The sequence below is a fragment of the Heptranchias perlo genome, chromosome 14 (assembly GCF_035084215.1).
Source record: "Heptranchias perlo isolate sHepPer1 chromosome 14, sHepPer1.hap1, whole genome shotgun sequence".
Lineage (NCBI taxonomy): Eukaryota > Metazoa > Chordata > Chondrichthyes > Hexanchiformes > Hexanchidae > Heptranchias > Heptranchias perlo.
The window spans coordinates 6,407,000-6,432,193 of NC_090338.1; the positions used below are offsets into that span (position 1 = coordinate 6,407,000).

Here is a 25,194-nt window from a genome sequence, read left to right on the forward strand (position 1 = left end):
GATACATTTAAGGGGAAGCTTGATAAACACATGAGGGAGAAAGGAATAGAAGGATATGCTGATAGGGTGAGATGACCAGGGGGCATTGAAAGTAATTGGTAGAAGGATTAGACATAAGCTGAAGAGAATTTTTTTCATCAGAAGGGTGGTAAGGGTCTGGAACTCACTGTCTGAAAGTGAGGTAGAGGCAGAAACCCTCATCGTGTTTAAAAAGTACTTGGATGTGCACTTGAAGTGCCGTAACCTACAGGGCTACGGACCAAGAGCTGGAAAGTGGGATTAGGCTGGATAGCTCTTTTTCAGCCGGCACGGACACGATGGGCCGAATGGCCTCTTTCTGTGAGGTAAATTCTATGTAATTCTATATGTAATGAGCGCCCTGAAAAACGAGCTGGATGATAATCTGATTAGAAGTGGGCACGGAAGGTCAGAAGGACACTGATAGATGGCCCAGTCAGTCCTGCGGTTCAGGATATAGGGCAATATTTCTGGAGGCAGTTGTCAGTTTGGGTTTTCTCAGATGCTTTACCTGTGTTGAATTGCCTCTCTCATCAAATGCGAATAAGTTAATCAGACGGCCTCACAGTGTAAATCGTGCGTACTCTGTGGGAGGGAACAGGCTCGACGGGCTGAAATCTTCTGTTTTGAAACTTCCCCGCGTGCTTACGTTTTGTTCCACTCGGACAGCCAGCATTAGTTTTCTTTAATTAACTAACTGCAGTTTTCACCCGTAGCAGGAGCCAGCTGCTCAAATACATCGTAGGCGAGAGACGGCAAAGACTCCTCCAGCTAAATATATGTCTATGATGTAGGGTGGAGAAGCACTTGGAATCTGCTGGTCCCTGCTCTCTGAGGCTGGGAGAGGCTAGAGAAAAGGCTCAGGACCAGACTCTGCACACTCACTCACTGCACGGTGAGCGCAGGAGTGACTTGGGGGGAAAAGAGTTAACAAGACCGGAAAAATTCAAACGGGGCTCTGGATAAATGAGACTCGAATCAAAAGCAACTAATCCAGGTAGGAGATCGCGAAACCTTCCAACTGCAAGAGCTTTCGTGTTGTATTTTTAACTCTTCAACCAGCTCATTGTGGCTCATCGAGAATCTAAATTAGAGACAAGTGGAAGCACAGGTGAAGAGGGGAAAAGAGAGGTTAATGTTTTGAAGAGAGGTAAATGTTTTGAATCCCACCTCAATGCCATTGCAGACCATAAGATTCGACAGTGAGGCTCTGTTCTAATTAGTTATGTCTAAAGCAGTATAAATATTGGTAAAATAAAATACATTTCTGCTGTGCTAGTTCCTTGTTTGTAGATTGGGTGTTTCATGAAAAACGAACTTGCATTTATATAGAGCCTTTCACAACATTGTGCTTTACAATCACACAGCTAATTCGTGTGCAGCAAGGCCCCACAAACAGCAATGTGATAACAACTGTTTTTTCAGTGATGTTGGTTGAGGGATAAATATTGGCCCAGGACACCGGGGAGAACTCCCCTGCTCTTCTTCAAAATAACGTCATACGATCTTTTACATCCACCTGAGAGGGCAGACTCGGTTTAACGTCTCCTCTGACTTTGCAGCACTCCCTCAGTACTGGCACTGGGAGGGTCAGCCTGGATTATGGGCTCAAGTCTCTGGAGTGGGGCTCGAGCCCACAACCTCCTGACTCAGGGGCGAGAGAGAGAGAGAGAGCTACCCACTGAGCCACAGCTGACACCTTAATGAGATGATCATCGGTCTGATCGCTGCGGTCAGTATTTCCTAACGAGGAGCCGTGTTTGAAGGCTGTGTTGATCTGTAAGTCACGGCCCTGCGGTCCATCTGGAAATTTAAACAGACAAGAAATGGAGGGGGCTGGAGGTGCCCATTTCCTGAGCTGCGCTCCCTAAGTCCAGGCGAAGTCAGCCCTTGTGAGTCATTGAGTACGCAACACATTATTGGATTAAAATGGGTGTGCGAATGTAGTGGTTATGTTACTGGACTAATAATCCAGAGAATGTGAGTTCAAATCCCACCACGACAGTTTGAGAATTTTGATTCAATTTTAAAACTCTGGAAATAAAAAGCTGGTTATCAGTTAAAAATGTCCCTGCAGCTGTCGGATTGTCGTAAAAACCCAACTGGTTCACAAATATCCTTTAGGGGAGGAAACCTGTCGTCCTTACCCAGTCTGGTCTATATGTGACGCCAGTCCCACACCAACGTGACTGACTCTTAACTGCCCTCTGAAGTGGGCTAGCAAACCATACAAGGGTAAGCTGGGATGGGCAATAAATGCTGGTCTTGCCAGTGACGCCCACATCCTGAGAATGAATTTTTATTAAAATGGCATTGCTGATTTAACACAGGAATCACAGTACTGTGATATTCGTATTTACATGGGGGGTGGATTTAACCAGTGAACAATCCAGGAGGGGGTGTCAGCAATTCGAGCCTGCGGGCCAGACGTGATTTCTCTCCCGTTAAATAGAAACGGACAGAAAATCCTGTGTCACTCGTTGATTTCTGTGCCCGAATTCCCATTATCTGCTTCGGTTTGACATATCTCTACTCCAGGAGTCCTGACTCCTTAAATCTGCACCCCACCTCCCACACCCCATATCACCCTCTCATAGCATCTTATTGCTTGGAACATCTTGAAGAATGAATCACTGCACTGGCTGCTACCATTGAAACTGAAAGTGCTGGGAGTGCAACAATGACAGCTTGCATTTATATAGCGGCTGAAACATCCCACGGCGCTTCACAGGAACAATTATCAGACAAAATTTGACACCGAGCCGCATAAGGAGGTATTGGGACAGGCGACCAAAAGCTTGGTCAAAGAGGTAGGTTTTAAGGAGCGTCTTAAAGGAGGAGAGAGAGGCGGAGAGACGGAGAGGTTCAGGGAGGGAATTCCAGAGCTTAGGGCCCAGGCAGCTGAAGGCACGACCGTCAATGGTGGAGCGATTAAAATCGGGGATGCACAATAGGTCAATATTGGAGGAGCGCAGAGATCTCGGAGGTTTGTAGGACTGGAGGAGGTCACAGAGATAGGGAGGTGGACGAGGCCATGGAGGGATTTGAAAACAAGGATGAGAATTTTAAAATGGAGGCGTTGCTGCACCGATAGACAATGTCAGTCAGCGAGCACGGGGGTGATGGGTGAAAGGACTCGGTACGAGTTAGGATACGGGCAGCAGAGTTTTGGATGAGGTCAAGTTTACAAAGGGTGGAAGATGGGAGGCCGGCCAGGAGTGCATTGGAATAATCCAGTCTGGAGGTAACAAAGGCAGCCCCGAAAGAGGAGGTCAGGTCAATGTTTCGGCTCAGAACCATCATCAGAATTGTTATGTTTATTCTTGTGGATCGGAGGAATGAGCTTTACAGGCCTCACGGCTTGTGAAACCACTAGCCCGCGATTCCCTCTCCCCAATCGATTCAAGGAACGGAAAAATCCCTGATGGCGAAGACCGAGGCAGAAAACCCTGGCCAAGATCACCTGAACAACAGAACGTAAATCTCCTGGCCCAGAGACTTGCCTGCTGGAAAATCAATTGTCCAGAACCGATTTTTCAAAAATCGTGGGCACGCAATTCCCCCTCACAATATACACGCAGCTGGGAGCATGTAATCGGAAAATATTCCCTCTACTTTCGGAATAAAGATTTAGTTGCAGCGATGTAATTCCTTCCTTAGAGTTGACCTGCTGTGTTGATATTTAAAGTCATGATGTGGAGATGCCGGTGATGGACTGGGGTTGACAATTGTAAACAATTTTACAACACCAAGTTATAGTCCAGCAATTTTATTTTAAATTCACAAGCTTTCGGAGGCTTCCTCCTTCGTCAGGTGAACGATGTGATCACCTGACGAAGGAGGAAGCCTCCGAAAGCTTGTGAATTTAAAATAAAATTGCTGGACTATAACTTGGTGTTGTAAAATTGTTTACAATTGATATTTAAAGAAAGCTCATGTACTGAAGGTGGTGACTCACACAGGGAAACAGTACCACAGGATCCAGCCCACCTCCATATCCTTACAATAATGGTCAGTCCTGATGTGTGAGCCTAGAGACTGTCATACAACATCGTACACACACACGTCACTAAGTTACGATCAGGAAATGGAAATCTCAGTAGATCTTTTTCTGTCACTTCCCTAGACCGGAGGCACCGAGACTAATTGCAGGTCCCAGCTGAGATGAGATAACTCAGTCTGTGTGGGTTAGATCTACACTGGTTATTGCACTCCCTCAGTACTGCCCCTCCGACAGTGCAGCGCTCCCTCAGTACTGGCCCTCCGACAGTGCAGCGCTCCCTCAGTACTGCCCCTCCGACAGTGCAGCACTCCCTCAGTACTGCCCCTCCGACAGTGCAGCGTTCCCTCAGTACTGCCCCTCCGACAGTGCAGCACTCCCTCAGTACTGCCCCTCCGACAGTGCAGCGTTCCCTCAGTACTGCCCCTCCGACAGTGCAGCACTCCCTCAGTACTGCCCCTCCGACAGTGCAGCGTTCCCTCAGTACTGACCCTCCGACAGTGCAGCTCTCCCACAGTACTGCCCCTCCAACAGTGCAGCACTCCCTCAGTACTGCCCCTCCGACAGTGCAGCGCTCCCTCAGTAATACCCCCCGACAGTGCAACGCTCCCTCAGTACTGCCTCTCCAACAGGGCAGCGCTCCCTCAGTACTGCCCCTCTGACAGTGCAGCGCTCCCTCAGTACTGCCCCTCCAACAGTGCAGCGCTCCCTCAGTACTACCTCCCGACAGTGCAACGCTCCCTCAGTACTGCCCCTCCAACAGTGCAACACTCCCTCAGTACTGCCTCTCCGACAGGGCAGTGCTCCCTCAGTACTGCCCCTCCGACAGGGCAGCGCTCCCTCAGTACTGCCCCTCCGACAGTGCAGCGCTCCCTCAGTACTGCCCCTCCGACAGTGCAGCATTCCCTCAGTACTGCCCCTCCGACAGTGCAGCGCTCCCTCAGTACTGCCCCTCCGACAGTGCAGCGCTCCCTCAGTACTGCCCCTCCGACAGTGCAGCGCTCCCTCAGTACTGCCCCTCCGACAGTGCAGCACTCCCTCAGTACTGCCCCTCCGACAGTGCAGCGCTCCCTCAGTACTGCCCCTCCGACAGTGCAGCACTCCCTCAGTACTGCCCCTCCAACAGTGCAGCGCTCCCTCAGTACTGCCCCTCCGACAGTGCAGCGCTCCCTCAGTACTGCCCCTCCGACAGTGCAGCACTCCCTCAGTACTGCCCCTCCGACAGTGCAGCGCTCCCTCAGTACTGCCCTTCCGACAGTGCAGCGCTCCCTCAGTACTGCCCCTCCGACAGTGCAGCACTCCCTCAGTACTGCCCCTCCGACAGGGCAGCACTCCCTCAGTACTGCCCCTCCGACAGTGCAGCGCTCCCTCAGTACTGCCTCTCCGACAGTGCAGCACTCCCTCAGTACTGCCCCTCCGACAGTGCAGCGCTCCCTCAGTACTGCCTCTCCGACAGTGCAGCACTCCCTCAGTACTGCCCCTCCGACAGTGCAGCGCTCCCTCAGTACTGCCTCTCCGACAGGGCAGCACTCCCTCAGTACTGCCCCTCCGACAGTGCAGCGCTCCCTCAGTACTGCCCCTCCGACAGTGCAGCACTCCCTCAGTACTGCCCCTCCGACAGTGCAGCGCTCCCTCAGTACTGCACTGAGAGTGTCAGTCTGGATTATGCGCTCAAGTCTCTGGAGTGGGGCTCAAACTCACAACCTTCTGACTCAGAGGCGAGAGTGCTGCCCACTGAGCCACGGCCGACACAAAGCAAGTGATGTTATTGCTGGGGACTTTCCATCTCAGCATCCGTCTGCCTTGGTAGGGGGTTCGAGGCAGAGTAAAGGTCCCTTTGCGTAGGAACGAAGACAGGGGAGGCCATTGTACCGACTGACTTGCCTAACATTTGCAAGCTCCCTAACAAATTGCCATTCCTGAGTCGTGGTTGCTGGGGTTTCAGTTTGTAATTCACAGCCTTTCACTACCATTACGTCTGTCTGGAGAATGCCAATGGGATTTGATGCTTCAAAGGTTCACCAGCTGAAGAATAGGCGCCTTTGAGGAGATGCAACATCGAGTAGCCAGCGATGAAATTCCAAGGGTTCGTTTTTCGATCGTGATGCGATGAAGAATCATGGATGAATGCAAGATGCCAAGAGGGAGAGTCCACAGGCGTTAGTTAGATGTCACGCAGAGCAATCAGATGCGTCCCACTGAATAACAGCACTGTTCTATTGCCCCTGCTGCGAATGAATGAAACATTTCCCAAACTGCAGTCTCACTATTGTTAGTCAAGGCTTGAATTTTGATAGAGATACTGCAGACGGTGACACAGTCTGACTGGGAGCTTTTCACCCACCTTTGACCAGTCCTGTTGTGTCACTCATGGTGATCAGGTCTGACATGATTATGTCTACACTTAAAGCGCTGTCTCAGTCTGGTTAATCCCAACCGCCTGAAACTGAGGGCACTATAGGTCAACTGGCAATTTAGCAGCACCATGTGTAGATGAATTGCACTCTGAGAGACAAACTTGCTCCAACCTCTCTCTCCATCACTACCATTCTTAGGTGTCAGCCATGACTCAGTGGGTAGCACTCTTGTCTCTGAGTCAGAAGATTGTGGGTTTGAGTCCCACTCGAGAGATTTGAGCCCATAATCCAGGCTAACAACCCCGGTGCAGTACTGAGGGAGTGCTGCACTGTCGGAGGTGCCGTCTTTCGGATGAGACGTTAAACCGAGGGCCCTGTTTGCCCTCTCAGGTGGATGTAAAAGATCCCACGGCCACTATTTCAAAAAGAAGCAGGGGAGTTCTCCCTGGTGTCTTGGGCCAATATTTATCTCTCAACCAACATCACTAAAAGACAGATTATTTGATCGTGATCACAATGCTGTTTGTGGGATCTTGCTGTGCGCAAATTGGCTGCCGCTTTTCCCTACATTACAACAGTGACTACTCTTCGAAAGTACTTCATTGGCTGTAAAACGCTTTGGGACGTCCTGAGGTCATGAAAGGCGCTATACAAATGCGAGTCTTTCTTTTCTTCCCTATTTTATTGATATTGTTCAATGCTCCTTTAAACTCTCATTTCTTGTTCTAACTCAGCTCCAAATAACCCGGCCTATGCACTCTCCCTCCTCGCTGCATCCTGACCATTGAAATCAAGCCTCATTGCACCGTCTCCTAATCTAGCTCAAAACTGTTAACCCCTTACCTCCCTCAGATTGCCCTTCATCCTACAATCTACGGTCAGAGTGTCCAAACTTTCTGGTTCTTCAGTGTTACCTGGTAGTTGACTGAGGAGCTCCACCAGCCGCGTGTAAATAGTTGCCATAGAAACCGTTAAATTCCAGCGATAGTTCATTGAGGCTGTCAATAACTGAAAGGTCCTAAGTGATTACACTTACTGATATTGAAATGGAAAGTTCTCTGGACATTTACTCGTTAAAAGTATTTTGTATGTCGAGAGTCTTTGCGAACACCAATAAGGTGGCAGGCTTTTTGCAATCCACTTAGGGGTTGCCAACCCTCCAGGATTTGCCCTGGAGTCTCCAGGAATTGAAGATTAATCTCCAGGACACTGCTGCGAGCAAAAACCCAGGAGAAAAACCATTGGAGCATTAAAAAGAATTGTGTGCTTTTTTTGATTTTCTTTGAACACTTCTGGTTATTAGTTATAAAAATATTGGAGAGGGGGGGAAAAACTGCTGTTTGCCTCTGAGTCTGCAGGTTGTGGGTTCAATGCCAACTACAGCATGCATCCCAGGCTGACATTTCAGTACGGTACTGAGGGAAGACTACACTGTTGGAGGTGGTACCTTGTGGATGAGATGTTAGTCTGAGGGCCTATCTACCCCTTCAGGTGGATGTCATAGATCCCATGGCACTACGAACATACGGACCATGACGAACAGGGAAAGACCCTCTGGTCCATCCAGCCTGTCCCACACAATTGTGATGCCTTGTGCATCACTATATACACACTCTCCCGCCCCATCCCAAAAACGTGTGATCTCCAGGGAGAGGTGAAAAACAGATAAAAAAACCAAGCCAATTTGGGGGAAAATAATCTGTGAAATTCCTCTCCGCCCCCTGGCCCCCCCACCCCCGGCGATCGAAACTAGTCCAGGAGATCTCTCTGGCCCCAGAATTCTACGCATTACATTGCTTACCTTTCTTATGAGGTGATCTCCACCCGAGCGAATTGGCATCCACCGCACAAGCCGGCAGCCTGTTCTCTGGGGAAAGAACCACCTCCCGACATCTAACCTCAATCTGGCCTCGTACAACTTAATTGAAGAAAAGCGGGGGAGTTCTCCCGGTGTCTTGACCAATATTGATCCCTCAGCCAAAACCACTTTTTATCGCATCGCTGTTTGTGGGAGCTTGCTGTGTGCAAATTGGCTGCCATGTTCATTTTTTATTCGTTCATGGGATGTGGGCGTCGCTGGCGAGGGCGGCATTTATTGCCCATCCCTAATTGCCCTCGAGAAGGTGGTGGTGAGCTGCCTTCTTGAACCGCTGCAGTCCGTGTGGTGAAGGTTCTCCCACAGTGCTGTTAGGAAGGGAGTTCCAGGATTTGACCCAGCGACGATGAAGGAACGGCGATATATTTCCAAGTCGGGACGGTGTGTGACTTGGAGGGGAACGTGCAGGTGGTGTTGTTCCCAAGCACCTGCTGCCGTTGTCCTTCTAGGTGGTAGAGGTCGCGGGTTTGGGAGGTGCTGTCGAAAAAGCCTTGGCGAGATGCTATAGTGCATCTTTTAGATGGTACACACTGCAGCCACGGTGCACCGGTGGTGAAGGGAGTGAATGTTTAGGGTGGTTAATGGGGTGCCAATCAAGCGGGCTGCTTTGTCCTGGATGGTTTCGAGCTTCTGCACTCATCCAGGCAAGTGGAGAGTATTCCATCACACTCCTGGCTTATGGTTTGTAGATGGTGGAAAGGCTTTGGGGAGTCAGGAGGTGAGTCACTCGCCGCAGAATACCCAGCCTCTGACCTGCTCTTGTAGCTGCAGTATTTACATGGCTGGTCCAGTTAAGTTTCTGGTCAATGGTGACGCCCAGGATGTTGATGGTGGAGGATTCGGCGATGGTAATGCCGTGGAATGTCAACGGGAGGTGGTTAGACTCTCTCTTGTTGGAGATGGTCATTGCCTGGCACTTGTCTGGCGCGAATGTTACTTGCCACTTATCAGCCCAAGCCTGGATGTTGTCCAGGTCTTGTTGTATGCGGGCTTGGACTGCTTCATTATCTGAGGGGTTGCGAATGGAACTGAGCACTGTGCAATCATCAGCGAACATCCCCATTTCTGACCTTATGATGGAGGGAAGGTCAATGATGAAGCAGCTGAAGATGGTTGGGCCTCGAACACTGCCCTAGGGAACTCCTGCAGCAATGTCCTGGGGCTGAGTTGATTGGCCTCCAACAACCACTTCCATCTTCCTTTGTGCTAGGTATGACTCTAGCCACTGGAGAATTTTCCCCCTGATTCCCATTGACTTCAATTTTACTCGGGCTCCTTGGTGCCACACTCGGTCAAATGCTGTCTTGATGTCAAGGGCAGTCACTCTCACCTCACCTCTGGAATTCAGCTCTTTTGTCCATGTTTGGACCAAGGCTGTAATGAGGTCTGGAGCCGAGTGGTCCTGGCGGAACCCAAACTGAGCATCGGTGAGCAGGTTATTGGTGAGTAAGTGCCGCTTGATAGCACTGTCGACGACACCTTCCATCACTTTGTTGATGACTGAGAGTAGACTGATGGGGCGGTAATTGGCTGGATTGGATTGTCCTGCTTTTATGTGGACAGGACATACCTAGGCAATTTCCCACATTGTCAGGTAGATGCCAGTGTTGTAGCTGGAACAGTTGGCTGGAGGCACAGCTAGTTCTGGAGCACAAGTCTTCAGCACTACAGCCGGGATGTTGTCGGGGCCCATAGCCTTTGCTGTATCCAGTGCACTCAGCCGTTTCTTGATATCAAGTGGAGTGAATCGAATTGGCTGAAGACTGGCTTCTGTGATGGTGGGGATATTGGGAAGAGGCCGAGATGGATCATCCACTCGGCACTTCTGGCTGAAGATGGTTGCAAACACTTCAGCCTTGTCTTTTGCACTCACGTGCTGGACTCCGTCATCATTGAGGATGGGGATGTTCACAGAGCCTCCTCCTCCCGTTAGCTGTTTAATTGTCCACCACCATTCACGACTGGAGGTGGCAGGACTGCAGAGCTTTGATCTGATCCGTTGGTTGTGGAATCGCTTAGCTCTGTCTATAGCATGTTGCTTCCGCTGTTCAGCATGCATGTAGTCCTGAGTTGTAGCTTCACCAGGTTGGCACCTCATTTTTAAGTATGCCTGGTGCTGCTCCTGGCATGCTCTTCCACAATCCCCATTGAATCAGGGTTGATCGCCTGGCTTGTTGGTAATGGTAGAGTGAGGAATATGCCGGGCCATGAGGTTACAGATTGTGCTGGAATACAATTCTGCTGCTGCTGATGGCCCACAGCACCTCATGGATGCCCAACTTTGAGCTGCTAGATCTGTTTCCCTACAAAACAACAGTGACTATACTTCAAAAGTACTTCATTGGCTGTGAATCACTTTGGGATGTCCTGAGGTTATGATAGTATCTGTTTAAATGGAAGTTTGTTCTTTAAACCATTACTTATTGATCTATCTCGCCTTCTCTCCTACTCTTTACAACCCTGGTGCTTTCTTGAGTCTTTCTCTTGAGTTGTGAAAAAAAAGGTTATCGGAAGACACTGTCCCTTTAAGAGTGTCCTCTGGCCGTGGAGGAAGTGAGGTTAAACGAAGGTTAAAAGAAAGAAAAGAAAAAAAGAATTTGAGTTTATATAGCGCCTTTCACAACCTCAGGATGTCCCAAAGTGCTTTACAGCCAATGAAGTAGTTTTTGAAGTGTAGTCACCGTTGTAATGTAGGAAACGTGGGAGCCAATTTGCGTCCGGCAAGGTCGAGAATGCTGACCCACGACTGACAAAGCAAAAATATAAAACTGCAAGCTGCCTATTTCCAGCCTGTTTGAGAAAAGAATATTAAGAATAGAGATAAACACTCGACCTCATCAGTTTTAAAGACGGGAGCTGCTCATAAATATCAAAGTAAATTCATGGCTCTTGTTCAGGTCCTTATTTTAAAGATTGCTTACGGTGGGAAACCTGAGCTGGCCGGGGGGAATCGCTCGCATACAAGCGGTCAGGTTTTGCCTGCGTGCAGGATATTGTACTGGAACTTACCGCTGTCCTGCTGCTCGGGCCTGGAGGGAGTGTGCACGGTGCAATGAGGGCCGAAATAACACGTGGGCCTTTAATATCTTAAAGGAGCTCAGCTACAATTGACTTCAACGGACAGGGGAAGGTTCGAGCAGAATCCAGATCCCAATCCTTGTCCAGTGACCTCCGCTGGAAACTGCATGGCAAGATCGGGGCTGGCTGTGATGACTCACTTGGTTGAGGAGTCTGCGAATGCTCTCTCATGAAAAATGGCTACTTGTAATGAGACTGCCCGAATGCTTGTTTTTTTTTTTGTTTGAATTTTCACTCTCCGATCTCACTGAGCGCTGCCTAGGAACAGCCAAGAACAAATACAACAGCCTAGAAATTCGTTGGCTGCATGCCTACCTTTCACCCATAAAACGGGCGCTTTAGGCATCCAAGATGGCGCGCTCATTATGCACTGGAAGTGCGCTGCCCGCCATATTGGTGAAGGCAGAAAAAGGGGCATACAGGGGCCTGAGCCTGAAACAGGCAAGAGGCCCCTTGTATTTGCAAATGGGAGGGCCCAATGCCTCGTCCAATCTGGTGACACACCAACGTGTTCACACTGGAGAAAGACCATTTACATGTACCGTGTGCGCGAAAGGATTCACCCGTTCATCCATCCTGCTGACACACCAGCGAGTTCACATTTAGCTACAGGGCAGATCCTGCTGTTAATCACATCCAGGACTAAATCATGTTTATTCTGGCAGTGTGGGTTTGTTTATGCTGATGTTAATAACCCCTAGAACTGTGCTGGATTATCATATTCTGTGTACATATGTCACATTTTTGGGTTATTATGTTAGATTTTCTTTTGTAAGGCTGGTCTGTCTTGCATGTAAATGAGGCCCAAGGCCCAATATTGGGTAGGCCTACAACCAATTTCCAAGCCAACATCTTCGGTCTACCGTCTCTTCCTCAGCGTCTCGTTGCTGAACAGACCGACAGGAACCATGTCTTACGCTTCGCTGATCAAGGAGAGGAAACAGAAGGCGGCAGCCATCGCAAGAGAGGCCCATGGAGAATCAGGAGGTAAAGGGGTGTCCAGATCAGTAACTCGTTGCATTTCTTCTCTCTGCATTCACCGCTGAGTGTCCTTGGGGCCAAGTTGACTCCAACTGAAGTTGGAACCGATTCGAGTCGAACCCTCCGTCGCAGACTTCATAACCCAACACCTCAACCCAGGCCGCTCCAGGGCACTGTTGATGACGTCCGACTCACTTGCCTGCCACCTGGAAGGGGTTTGGTCCTGTCACTGGGGGCTGCCCACTCACCCCCAGACAAATCCTGTAAACCATTAACCCAATGGGTACGGTGGCCCCTACAGGAACCAGCAGCAGGAAACTCACCAGCACTCTCTGTTTTTTTTAAAAATTCATTCCCTGGTTGTGGGCGTCGCGGGCGAGGCCGGCATTTATTGCCCGTCCCTGATTCAACTAGGCCACTTCAGATTGCAGTCAACCACGTCGGCATGGGACTGGAGTCACATATAGACTCCGCGGACCGGGTAAGGACGGCAGGTTTCCTTCCCTAAAGGGAGATCAGGAAACCAGTTAGAATTTTATGACAATCCAAGAGCTTCATGGTCACTTTTTATCTCCAGATTATTTTTTTTGAACTGAATTCAAATTCTCTCCTCAGGCGCCCTGGTGGGGGATGTTGGTGGGCTGGTTAAATTCTAACAGTGGCCCTGTGCACACTTGGGGGTCCCTAAGACTTGGCTTTTGCCAAACTGTTCATGGGTTACTTGGGCAGTGCCTCTACGGAGAGAGATTGTGTTCACCATGCCCAGCAATTGTGTTTCTCAGGAGCTTGGTCCAGAGACTCAGACACTCAGCCGGCCAAAGCCAACCTACTCCGGAACCCCACTCGTGTTTTATGTGACAAGAGTATCACAGGCTCCCATCCTGGTGGAAAACCGAACTGAGATGCCAGCTGCTCTCGGTGCACATAAAAAACGCTAAGCAAGCCCACCCTCCCCTCCCACCCATTCCCCCCCAACCCTCCCAACCCCCTCCCACTCCTCCTCCCTCCCCCACCCACCCACTCCCCCCCCAACCCTCCCAACCGCCTCCCACTCCTCCTCCCTCCCCCACCCACCCACTCCCCCAACCCTCCCAACCCCCTCCCACTCCTCCTCCCCCCTCCCACTCACTACCCCCCCAACCCTCCCAACCCCCTCCAACTCCTCACCCACCCACTCCCCCGACCCCTCCCAACCCCCTCCCACTCCCCCCATCCCTCCCAACCCCCTACCACTCCCCCCATCCCTCCCAACCCCCTCCCACTCCCCCCATCCCTCCCAACCCCCTCTGACTCCTCCTCCCCCCCACCCACCCACTCCCTCCACCTCTCTCAACCCTCTCCCACTCCTCCTCCCCCCACCCACCCACTTCCCCCGACCCGTCCCAACCCCCTGCCACTCCTCCTTCCCCTCCCAACCACCCACTCCCCCCGACCCCTCCCAAACCCCTCCCACTCCTCCTCCCATCCACCCACCCACTCCCCCCACCCCTCTCAACCCCCTCCCACTCCTCCTTTCCCTCCCCCCACCCCTCTCAACCCCCTCCCATTCCTCTTTTCCCTCCCCCCACCCACCCACTCCCCCCCACCCCTCCCAACCCCCTCCCACTCCCAGCCCCCCTTCCACCTCTACACCCTCCCCCCCCCCACCGTGTCTCAGTGGGTGAACGCACCGCCCTGTGTGGTACTGGGGCTCTCAGAACAGAGAGCTGCCAGGTCAGACCCCTGGCCTGTGCTGAGTTTGCTGATTCCAGTGAAGTGACACGTAGAGACGCTTCAAATCGCTACATTGCTCCTAAGATAGAAAACAGAAAATCATCCTGAATCAGGTGGGGGGTGTTCTAGTCTGATTGGTGACCCCTGCGACACAGATACTTGTGTGTGGATATCAGGTGAGGGTGGGATCGGGGGCTCGGCTGTGAGACTCTCCCACAGTCAAACTATGGGAAACTTTTCTATATCCGTGTCAAGATCCAGCTCTCCCGGGTCAGGCACCGCCCAGGTCGAAAAGAACAAATAAACTTACATTTATGTAGAAAATCATCATGTCTCTCCAAAACATCTTGACGAGCTTCACGCCATGAAATCTTTAGTGCCTCTTGGCGTGGTATTGATCCAGTCAGATCAACTGGTTCACTACTGCCCTTCAGGGAAGGCAGCCTGTCACCCTTACCCAGTCTGGCCTACATGTGACTCCAGTCCCACACTATGTGGTTGACTCTCACTTGATCAAGAAGGCCCAACACCATCTTCACAAAGAAAGATTTGCATTTATATAGCGCCTTTCGCATCCTCAGCACTTCCCAAAGTGCTCTACAGCCAATTAAATACTTTTGAAGCCTACTCACTGTTGTGATGTAGGGAAACGCAGCAGCCAATTTGCGCACAGCAAGATCCCACAAATGGCAACGAGATAAATGACCAGATCATCTGTTTTAGTGATATTGGTTGTGGGATAAATATTGGCCCCAGGGACAAATCCACTGCTCCTTTTCGAAATAGTGGCCGTGGGATCTTTTACATCCACCTGACAGGGCAGACGGGGCCTCAGTTTAACGTGTCATCCAAAAGATGGGACCTCCGACAGTGCAGCACTCCCTCAGTACTGGCACTGGGAGTGTCAGCCTGGATTCTTTGCTCAAGTCGCTGGAGTGGGACTTGAACCCACGACTCAGAGGGGAGAGTGCTGCCCACTGGGCCACGGCTGACACCCAGGGCAACCTGGGAAGAGCAATTGTCAGTGTTGTCTGAGAAAGTGTTTTGGTTGCGGGTCCCTTGGTCAGAACTAGGGACCACACTCTCCACTGGGGAAAAGTTGACCAACTAGCCGGTCAGCTGTACGTTTCTGAGAACACGTCCATCCCACTTATATGATCTGCACTTAAATCCCAGCCAGACCTAGTGTTCCAATAACATTGTCATGGCGCGTTAGGCAGTTGCAGAGTCTGATTGGCCCCCCCTGTGTATAACCATTACTGTAATATACAGCTGCACTATTGTTAAATGACAGGCCTACAATCTATTATAATTCCTTGTTTTGATTGGCAATGGAAAGTGCTGTTTAACTGGGAGGCAGAGGATTTAATGTCAAACATTAGAATCTCTCATGACGATTAGTTTTCTAAAAAAAAAGGTTTCGGAAATTGTGTCAGATAAAGAGATTAAAAATAAACAGGAGTGAAATAAGCAGGAGCTGAAAAGAGAACCAGTTAATATTTCAGGTGTAGATCTCCTCGCCTGAACTGGAAACTGGGAGAAGAGGGACCCCCTTCATCGGGCCGAACGAAATGAAGGGGTGGGGAGATACAATAGCAGGTGATAGTCAAGTAAATCAGAGTCGGAGACCCTAATCAGCACTGGTTACATAAAGGGAGGATTGGAAGAGTCTTTCTCACGCGATGTGTTCTAAAATGTGGAATGTTTTGCCACAAGTGGTGGTTGAGAAAGATAATTACTTAAAAATATACAAGGGTTTGGGGAGAGAGCAGGAAAGTGGGACTGTAAAATCAGCATGGATTTATTAAAGGCAAGTCATGTTTGACAAATTTAAAAGAGTTTTTTGAAGAAATAACTGATTGGATAAAGGGAATGCAGTAGGTGTTCGATATGGAGTCTCATTGGGCATATCGAGTTACGTCGAAACTACAGCACAGAAACAGGCCATTCGGCCCAACTGGTCTATGCCAGCGTTTATGCTCCACACGAGCCTCCTCCCACCCTACTTCATCTCACCCTATCATCATATCCTTCTATTCCTTTCTCCCTTATGTGTTTATCCAGCTTCTCCTTAAATCCATCTACTTTATTCGCCTCAACTACTCCTTGTGGGAGCGAGTTCCACATTCTCACCACTCTCTGGGTAAAGATGTTTCTCCTGAATTCCCTATTGGATTTATCAGCCACTATCTTATATTTATACCCTTTAGTTTTGGTCTCCCCCCACAAGTGGAAACATTTTTTCTGCGTCTTAAAGACCTCTATCAGGGCATATGGTATAATATGAACTGTAGTAACATGAATAGAAAGTTGGTCGATGGAGAGGAAACTAAGAGTTGGAGTAAATGGGAGCTGCTCGGATTGGAGTCGGGTTGAAAGTGATGTACCCCGCGGGGGGTCAGTGTTGGGTCCAGGTATACGTAGATGATTTGGACTTGGGCAAAGGGAGCACCATCTCAAAATTTGCTGATGACACAAAAGTGGGAGGTTTGGCAAACAGCGAGGAAAACGGTAAGAGACTTCAGAAGGACGCAGACAAGTTTACAATATGGACTCAGAGGCGGGAGCAGTATCCCTCAGCCAGTGGTTAATCTCTCCGGACATGAGTCCCCCACTGGATGTCAACCCAGTATTTAGAGACCATAGTCCAGTCTTCACTCACCAGGACTGTCTGGAGTGGGGCTCAAACCCTTCATCTTCTGACTCAGTCCCTGAGTCAAAAGCTCTCTCCAAAAGTTGAATACAGGAAGATACAGTCATTAAAAAAGGCCAATGGATTTTTTTGATTTTTATAAAAAGGGGTATAGTCTACAAGAGTAATAATGAACTTATACAAAACATTGGTTGGACCACAGTTAGAGTACAATGTGCAGTTTTGGGCGCTCCATTATAGAAAGGACATTAAAGCCATAGAGAGCATTAAGTGTAGATTCCCCAGGATGGGAAAGTATAGTCATGAGGAGAGAATGGAGATACTGGGACTGTTTCCGCTCGAGCAGAGAAGGTTTAGTGCGGGTTTATAAAATTATGAAGAGTTTTGACAGAGTGAATAGGAAATAACTGTTTCCCCTCACTGGAAATCCAGTGACGAGGGGGTCATCAATTTGAAATTGTCACTGAGAGAGAGATTAGGAGAAATGTCTTCACACAGAGGACTGTTGGAACATAGAATGTTTTGCTACAGGGAGTGCTTGAGGTATTGCATTTTTTAAAGTAAAATTGGATAAACATTTGAAGCAGGGAAAGATACAGGGGAATAGGGAGTGTGGGGCAATGGGACTAATTTATGCGTTACTTTGGTAAGGAGCCAGCACAGACACGATGGCCCGAATGGGGTCCCTTTTCTGCTGACATTTTTATGTTTCTATGCTAGTTTCTGTCACTGAGGCATTCGATAGGTTTAATGTCTTGCAAACAGCTTATCTAAAAAGGTGAAATGCTGGCACATACAGACAAGGACCAGTTCAGTCAGGTAATGAAATTATATTGAAAAGACAAAAACGGAGGAAAATCGGCTCCAAAATGCACTGTAAAACTCTGAGTGCATCACTTTCACTGTTAGAAAAGGGTCAGATGTAGGAATGGAGTTAGGTTTCTGAATTATTGAGGGACCTTTATGGTAAAGCACACTGTCTGCAACATCAGTTTCAAAATCAGAGACTGAGGAGTCCCATCGCACTGGAGGGAAAGTCCCACTGGTTGTTTGTCTATTCCGAAACAATGTTCTCCCTTCCCTGTAAGTGCCTCCTCTCACTGAGGGACAGCTCCCGGGGCTGGTACCTCAACAAAGTGTTCATTCTTCATACTTTACACACACGCACACACACACACAGACACACACACACAGACACACACACACAAACACACACATATACACACAGGCAAACACACACACATACACACAGACACACATACACACAGACAAAGATATACACAGACACACATACGTATATATACACACATAAAAATACACAAAAACACACACACACAAACACACAGACAAACACACACACACACACATATACACACATATGTATATATACACACATAAAAATACACACAAGTACACACATACACACACTTATACATATATATATCTTTACACACATACACAAACATACATATATATATACACACACATATACATACACACACATACACACATTTGTATATATGCACACACATATCCATATATACACACGCATGTATGTATACGCACACGTCTATATACACACACATAGATATATATATACATACATATGCACATACACACATATATACACACATACACACACATAAATCTACATATGAACACATACATGCACACACATATATATGCACACATAGTCACATACATATGAATGCACACCATCACATATATATACTTACAAACACACATACATATATATATACATGTCCAAGCATGCACATATGCATATATATACACATACAAAAACGCACATGCTCATGCACACACATATACACACACATGTGTATACACATAAATAGACACCTAAATGCATATACATATACACACACACACATGTCTGAGCACATTATATATAAATACACACATAAACACACATACACGCACATATACATGTACAGGCACATATATACACACACATATATATACACACATACATGCACACACATACATATGAACATATATATATACACATACACACATTTGTATGTATGCACACACATATATATATGGACACATACATATATGGACACACATATATATTCACACATGTATGTCTATACACACATCTATATACACATATATACACACATATGCACACACACATATACATACATGCACACACATAAATATACATACAAACACACATACATGCACACACATATATGTGCACACATAGTCACATACATACAAATGCACACTTACACATATATACTTGCAAACACACACATACACATATATATACATGTCCGAGCACGCACAAATGCATGTATATACACATACAAAAACACACATGCACACACATATACATATACACACACATATATACATGCATACACATAAACACATATATAGACACCTAAACACATATACAAAGACACACATACACATACATTTCTTGTTTTATTCATTCATGGTATGTGGGCGTCGCTGGTGAGGCCAGCATTTATTGCCCATCCCTAATTGCCCTTGAGAGGTGGTGGTGAGCCGCATTCTTGAACCGCTGCAGTCCGTGTGGTGAAGGTTCTCCCACAGTGCTGTTAGGAAGGGAGTTCCAGGATTTTGACCCAACGACGATGAAGGAACGGCGGTATATTTCCAAGTCGGGATGGTGTGTGACTTGGAGGGGAATGTGCAGGTGGTGTTGTTCCCATGTGCCTGCTGCTCTTGTCCATCTAGGTGGTAGAGATCGTGGGTTTGGGAGGTGCTGTCGAAGAAGCCTTGGCGAGTTGCTGCAGTGCATCCTGTGGATGGTACACACTGCAGCCACAGTGCGCCGGTGGTAAAGGGAGTGAATGTTTAGGGTGGTGGATGGGGTGCCAATCAAGCGGGCTGCTTTGTCCTGGATGGTGTCGAGCTTCTTGAGTGTTGTTGGAGCTGCACTCATCCAGGCAAGTGGAGAGTATTCCATCACACTCCTGACTTGTGCCTTGTAGATGGTGGAAAGGCTTTGGGGAGTCAGGGTGTGGGTCACTCGCCGCAGAAAACCCAGCCTCTGACCTGCTCTTGTAGCCACAGTATTTATATGGCTGGTCCAGATAAGTTACACTCATAAATACTCATAAATATACACATAGTCACATGCACATATATACACACAAATCAACAGACACATACACATGCACACACATATATACATAAACACACATACACATATGTACACATACACAAATATATGCATATACACACATACATGTTTATATACATATACACACGTACACATGCATAGGTATACATGTGTACACTTGTACACATTTCTAAACATACATATGTACACATACACACATATATAGGAACACACACATATAGATATACACATACACAGATACGTACATATACACACATATATACATATGCACATATATATATATATATATATATATATATATATACAGGGTATGGTAGCATAGAGGTTATGTTACTGGACTAGTAATCCAGAGGCCTGGACTAATAATCTGGAGATATGAGTTTGAATCCCACCACGGCAGCTGGGGAATTTAAATTCAATTCATTAAATAAAATCTAGAATAAAAAGCTAGTATCAGTAACGGTGGCCATGAAACTACCGGATTGTTATAAAAACCCATCTGGTTCACTAATGTCCTTTAGGGAAGGAAACCTGCCGTCCTTACCCGGTCTGGCCTATATGTGACTCCAGACCCATAGCAATGTGGTTGATTCTTAATTGCCCTCTGAAATGGCCTAGCAAGACACTCAGTTGTATAATCCCGCTACAAAAAGACATAATAAGAATAAAACAGACGGACCACTGGACACCGGACACGACAAAGGCAAACCAAGCCCAGTCAACCCTGCAAAGTCCTCCTCACTAACATCTGGAGACTTGTGCCAAAATTGGGAGAGCTGTCCCACAGACTAGTCAAGCAACAGCCTGACATAGCCATACTCACTGAATCATACCTTTCAGCCAACGTCCCAGACTCCTCCATCACCATCCCTCGGTATGTCCTGTCCCACCGCAGGACAGACCCACCAGAAGTAGCGGCACGGTGATATACAGTCAGGAGGGAGTGGCCCTGGGAGTCCTCAACATGGACTCCAGACCCCATGAATCACACACCATGCTGACTTGGAAATATATCGCCGTTCCTTCATCGTCGCTGGGTCAAAATCCTGGAACTCCCTTCCTAACAGCACTGTGGGAGAACCTTCACCACTCAGACTACAGCGGTTCAAGAAGGCGGCTCACCACCACCTTCTCAAGGGGCAATCAGGGATGGGCAATAAATACTGGCCTTGCCAGCGACGCCCACATCCCATGACCAAATAAAAAAAAATACACATATACCTATTCATATACATATACACATATATACATACGAACACACGCACATGTACATAGGAACACACGCACACATACATATATGTACACATAGGAACACATATATCTATACATACTTTCCACATACATGCACTTTGCAGCAGAGGTCTCCAAGAGGATGTCCTGCAACTGTCAGTAGAATTGAATGGGCACCACTAGGCAGCTAATAGATGGAAATTTGGGTGAGGAACACTCTGCCCAAATTCCCAGTGCACTCTCCCATAACTTTTATGTTTCTGAGGCAGTTGTTGGGTTTAACGGCTTGCAAACCGATTATGACGCCAAGGGGAACCATTGATTCCTTAGATCTCTCATGTGTTTGGTTGTATTTTTCCCTGGTCTTTTCCATCTTTCAAGAAATGGCTCACCTGGATCTTGGGAAGAAGGTCAGTGTCCCTCGGGACGTGATGATGGAGGAACTATCTCTGCTCTCGAACAAAGGATCGAAGATGTTCCACATGCGGCAGAAGAGAGTCGACAAGTTCACGGTGGAAGGCACGGGGGCAGCTCCAGCGGTGAGTGCCCAGCGTTTTCCATGGTGACGTTAACCCCTTAGAGCGTGCGGACCCAGGCCACGGACTAAAGCCAAATCAGTGTTGAATTCTGTTGAATTTTGAGTGGGACTGATGGGTTCTGGATGTAGGTGGACTAATGGTCTCTGGGTGGAGCGGGAGTGAGAGGCTCTGGGTGGAGAGGGACTGATGGGCTCTGGGTGGAGCGGGAGTGAGAGGCTCTGGGTGGAGAGGGACTGAGAGACTCTGGGTGGAGCGGGAGTGAGAGGCTCTGGGTGGAGCGGGAGTGAGAGGCTCTGGGTGGAGCGGGAGTGAGAGGCTCTGGGTGGAGCGGGAGTGAGAGGCTCTGGGTGGAGCGGGAGTGAGAGGCTCTGGGTGGAGCGGGAGTGAGAGGCTCTGGGTGGAGCGGGAGTGAGAGGCTCTGGGTGGAGCGGGAGTGAGAGGCTCTGGGTGGAGCGGGAGTGAGAGGCTCTGAGTGGAGGTGGACTGATGGGCTCTGGGTGGAGCGGGACTGAGAGGCTCTGAGTGGAGCGGGACTGAGAGGCTCTGGGTGGAGCGGGAGTGAGAGGCTCTGGGTGGAGCGGGACTGAGGGGCTCTGAGTGGAGCGGGAGTGAGAGGCTCTGGGTGGAGCGGGACTGAGGGGCTCTGGGTGGAGCGGGACTGAGGGGCTCTGGGTGGAGCGGGACTGAGGGGCTCTGAGTGGAGCGGGACTGATGGGCTCTGGGTGGAGGTGGCATGAGGGGCTCTGCGTGGAGGGGGACTGAGAGGCTCTGGGTGGAGGTGGACTGAGGGGCTCTGGGTGGAGTGGGAGTGATGGGCTCTGAGTGGAGAGGGACTGAGGGGCTCTGGGTGGAGGGGACTGAGGGGCTCTGGGTGGAGGGGGACTGATGGGCTCTGGGTGGAGGGGGACTGAGAGGCTCTGGGTGGAGGGGGCATGAGGGGCTCTGAGTGGAGCGGGACTGATGGGCTCTGGGTGGAGGGGGCATGAGGGGCTCTGAGTGGAGCGGGACTGAGGGGCTCTGGGTGGAGGGAACTGAGGGGCTCTGGGTGGAGGGGGACTGAGGGGCTCTGGGTGGAGTGGGACTGAGGGGCTCTGGGTGGAGGGGACTGAGGGGCTCTGGGTGGAGGGGACTGAGGGGCTCTGGGTGGAGGGGGACTGATGGGCTCTGGGTGGAGGGGACTGAGGGGCTTTGGGTGGAGGGGGACTGAGGGGCTCTGGGTGGAGTGGGACTGAGGGGCTCTGGGTGGAGGGGACTGAGGGGCTCTGGGTGGAGGGGACTGAGGGGCTCTGGGTGGAGGGGGACTGATGGGCTCTGGGTGGAGGGGACTGAGGGGCTTTGGGTGGAGGGGGCATGAGGGGCTTTGGGTGGAGGGGAACTGAGAGACTCTATACCTTGCCAAAGAGGCTTTTCTTCACATGAAAACTAGAAAGTAAGGACTGGATTTCCCTCGTCCTGCTCCTATGGGGTCAGGACAGGTCCCCTCTCCACTTGCCTCTCCGATCCCTCCGACAGGATTCCCACCAGCCAGTGGACCCCCAGGAAATTCCAGTGTGGCTGCAGAAGAACCACCTGAAGTGATAGGAACCATTATGTGGGGCAGGGAGGTCCCAAAGATGTGAACTAATTTCCCACCCAAGGCCTCGGTAACTGCTGGGAACCAAAATTGGAGGTAGCTCTGGGGGATGTGGGGGGGTTGGCGGGGGGGGCACGATTGTGAGGAGCAATCAAGCATCAAGAAGTATTGGTTTATACAGAGGGTAGGCAACAGCTGGATTGGGTTGCCAGGGCTCGAGGCTCATTTGGGAAACAGCTGGATGCTGTAATGGGGAGACAGTATGGCTAGTATTGGGGAAGGATGGGCTGAGGGGCCTGCTTCATCCGAAATGCCCTTGTGATCTGGTAAGCGAGGGCGATGGGTTAATGTTTCTGGTTTGACCCCTGACGTTCCGATTGAAGGACCGCGCCCAAAACGTTAACTGATCTCTCCCTCAGATGCCAATTGACCTGCTCTGTGACTCCCGTCATCTCCTGTTTTTAGACACTGCTGTCATTACAAAGTGGAGCTGTGCCTTTAGGGAGTTTCAGTATTTCAAATGTTCCTCCTCCTCCTCCTCCTCTACAGAAAGTTGCTATGTCCATTCTTCCGGAAGTGGCGAAGGAGAACTATAGATCAGAAGTCTACATCCCGCAGCCTGGCCAAGTGAATGCTCCGAACAAGGCACCAAATCCATTTGCCAAATTGTCCGCTGTCCAAAATATCAAGGTCGTCCTGAACCCCAATATCATTGCTCCAGGTAAACGCCCCAGTTTGCCTTGTAACTTCTCATTCTAACGGAAAGGATCAGTGTTGTAATTTTATCTCACCTTTAGTTTCCAACCACTATCTTTCTCCCTCCCAACCTTTCTTGGCCTTCCCTTATTTTATCATTATTGCTGGGGCTCTTTTCTCTAGAGAAGGCTGAGGGGTGACCTGATAGAGGTCTTTCAGATTATGAAAGGGTTCGATAGGGTAGACGTAGAGAAGATGTTTCCACTTGTGGGGGAGACCAGAACTAGGGGCCATAAATATAAGAAAGTCACTAATAAATCCAATAAGGAATTCAGGGGAAACTTCTTTACCCCAGAGAGTGGTGAGAATGTGGAACTCGCTCCCACAAGGAGTAGTTGAGGCAAATACCATAGATGCATTTAAGGGGAAGTTAGATAAGTACATGGAGGAGAAAGGAATAGAAGGATATCCTGATACGACGAGATGAAGAAGGGTGGGAGGAGGCTCGTGTGGAGCATAATTACCGGCATGGACCAGTTGGGCTGAATGGCCTGTTTCTGCACTGTACTATGTAACTTTCCTCTCTAGTTCCCCCTAAGCTCCAAGTACACCATTCATTGTTCCTAATTTTCGGTAAACGCAACAAAAGTGAAATTTATACATAATTGAGATGAAAGTTTTAGCCTTAGAGGACAGAGTTTGATCGAAGTGAGGAGAGGAGGAGACTAAAACAACACCTTGCATCCATATAGTACCTTGAACGTAACCAGACAAAAATATGACACTGAGCCAAAGAAGGAGACATTAGGACAGGTGACCAAAGTCAAAGAGGTAGGTTTTAAGCAGACTCTTAAAGGAGGAGAGAGAGCAAGAGAGGCAGAGAGATTTAGGGAGGGAATTCCAGAGCTTAGCACCTAGGCAGCTGAAGGCACGGCCGCCAATGGTGGAGCGAAGAAAATTGGGAATGCGCAAGAGGCCAGAATCGGAGGAGCGTAGAGACCTCGGAGGGTTGTAGGACTGGAGGAGGTTAGGGAGGGGGCGAGGCCGTGGAGGGACTTAGATTTAATCGTTCTGTCTTCTCGCCAAACAGGGTACTCCGGACCCTTGAAGGAAATCCCACCCGAGAAGTTTAACATCACAGCCGTCCCCAAGTCCTACCAGTCACCCTGGGCAGAAGCACTGATGGACCAACCTGATCTTCTGGAAGCCACAATCAACCAACTGCCAGAGCTCCCGGCCAAAGCTCAATCACAAACGTACAGGTGCTTCAACAGGTAAAGGCAATCCCATTCTGCAACTTGAAGCTGTACTGCTATATCTTCAAACCTTGGCGTCAGC

At 49.1% G+C, this 25,194-nt stretch overlaps 1 protein-coding gene across 3 annotated transcripts in view; it reads left to right on the forward strand.

The window, feature by feature from the left end:
- Positions 1-781: 781 nt before the first annotated feature.
- LOC137332280 (myozenin-2) overlaps positions 782-25,194 on the forward strand; it is a 37,275-nt gene continuing 12,862 nt past the window's right edge. Inside the window, exons 1-5 of one of the 3 annotated variants that reach the window (XM_067995987.1) lie at positions 786-1,015; positions 12,207-12,316; positions 21,430-21,587; positions 23,710-23,881; positions 24,947-25,130. In XM_067995987.1, coding sequence (XP_067852088.1) covers positions 12,238-12,316; positions 21,430-21,587; positions 23,710-23,881; positions 24,947-25,130 — 593 coding nt within the window. In that variant the 5' untranslated portion in view covers positions 786-1,015; positions 12,207-12,237. Of the gene's footprint in view, positions 1,016-1,064; positions 1,169-12,206; positions 12,317-21,429; positions 21,588-23,709; positions 23,882-24,946; positions 25,131-25,194 lie in introns of those variants that run through there. The other 2 variants (XM_067995988.1, XM_067995989.1) reach the window with 2 other exon arrangements.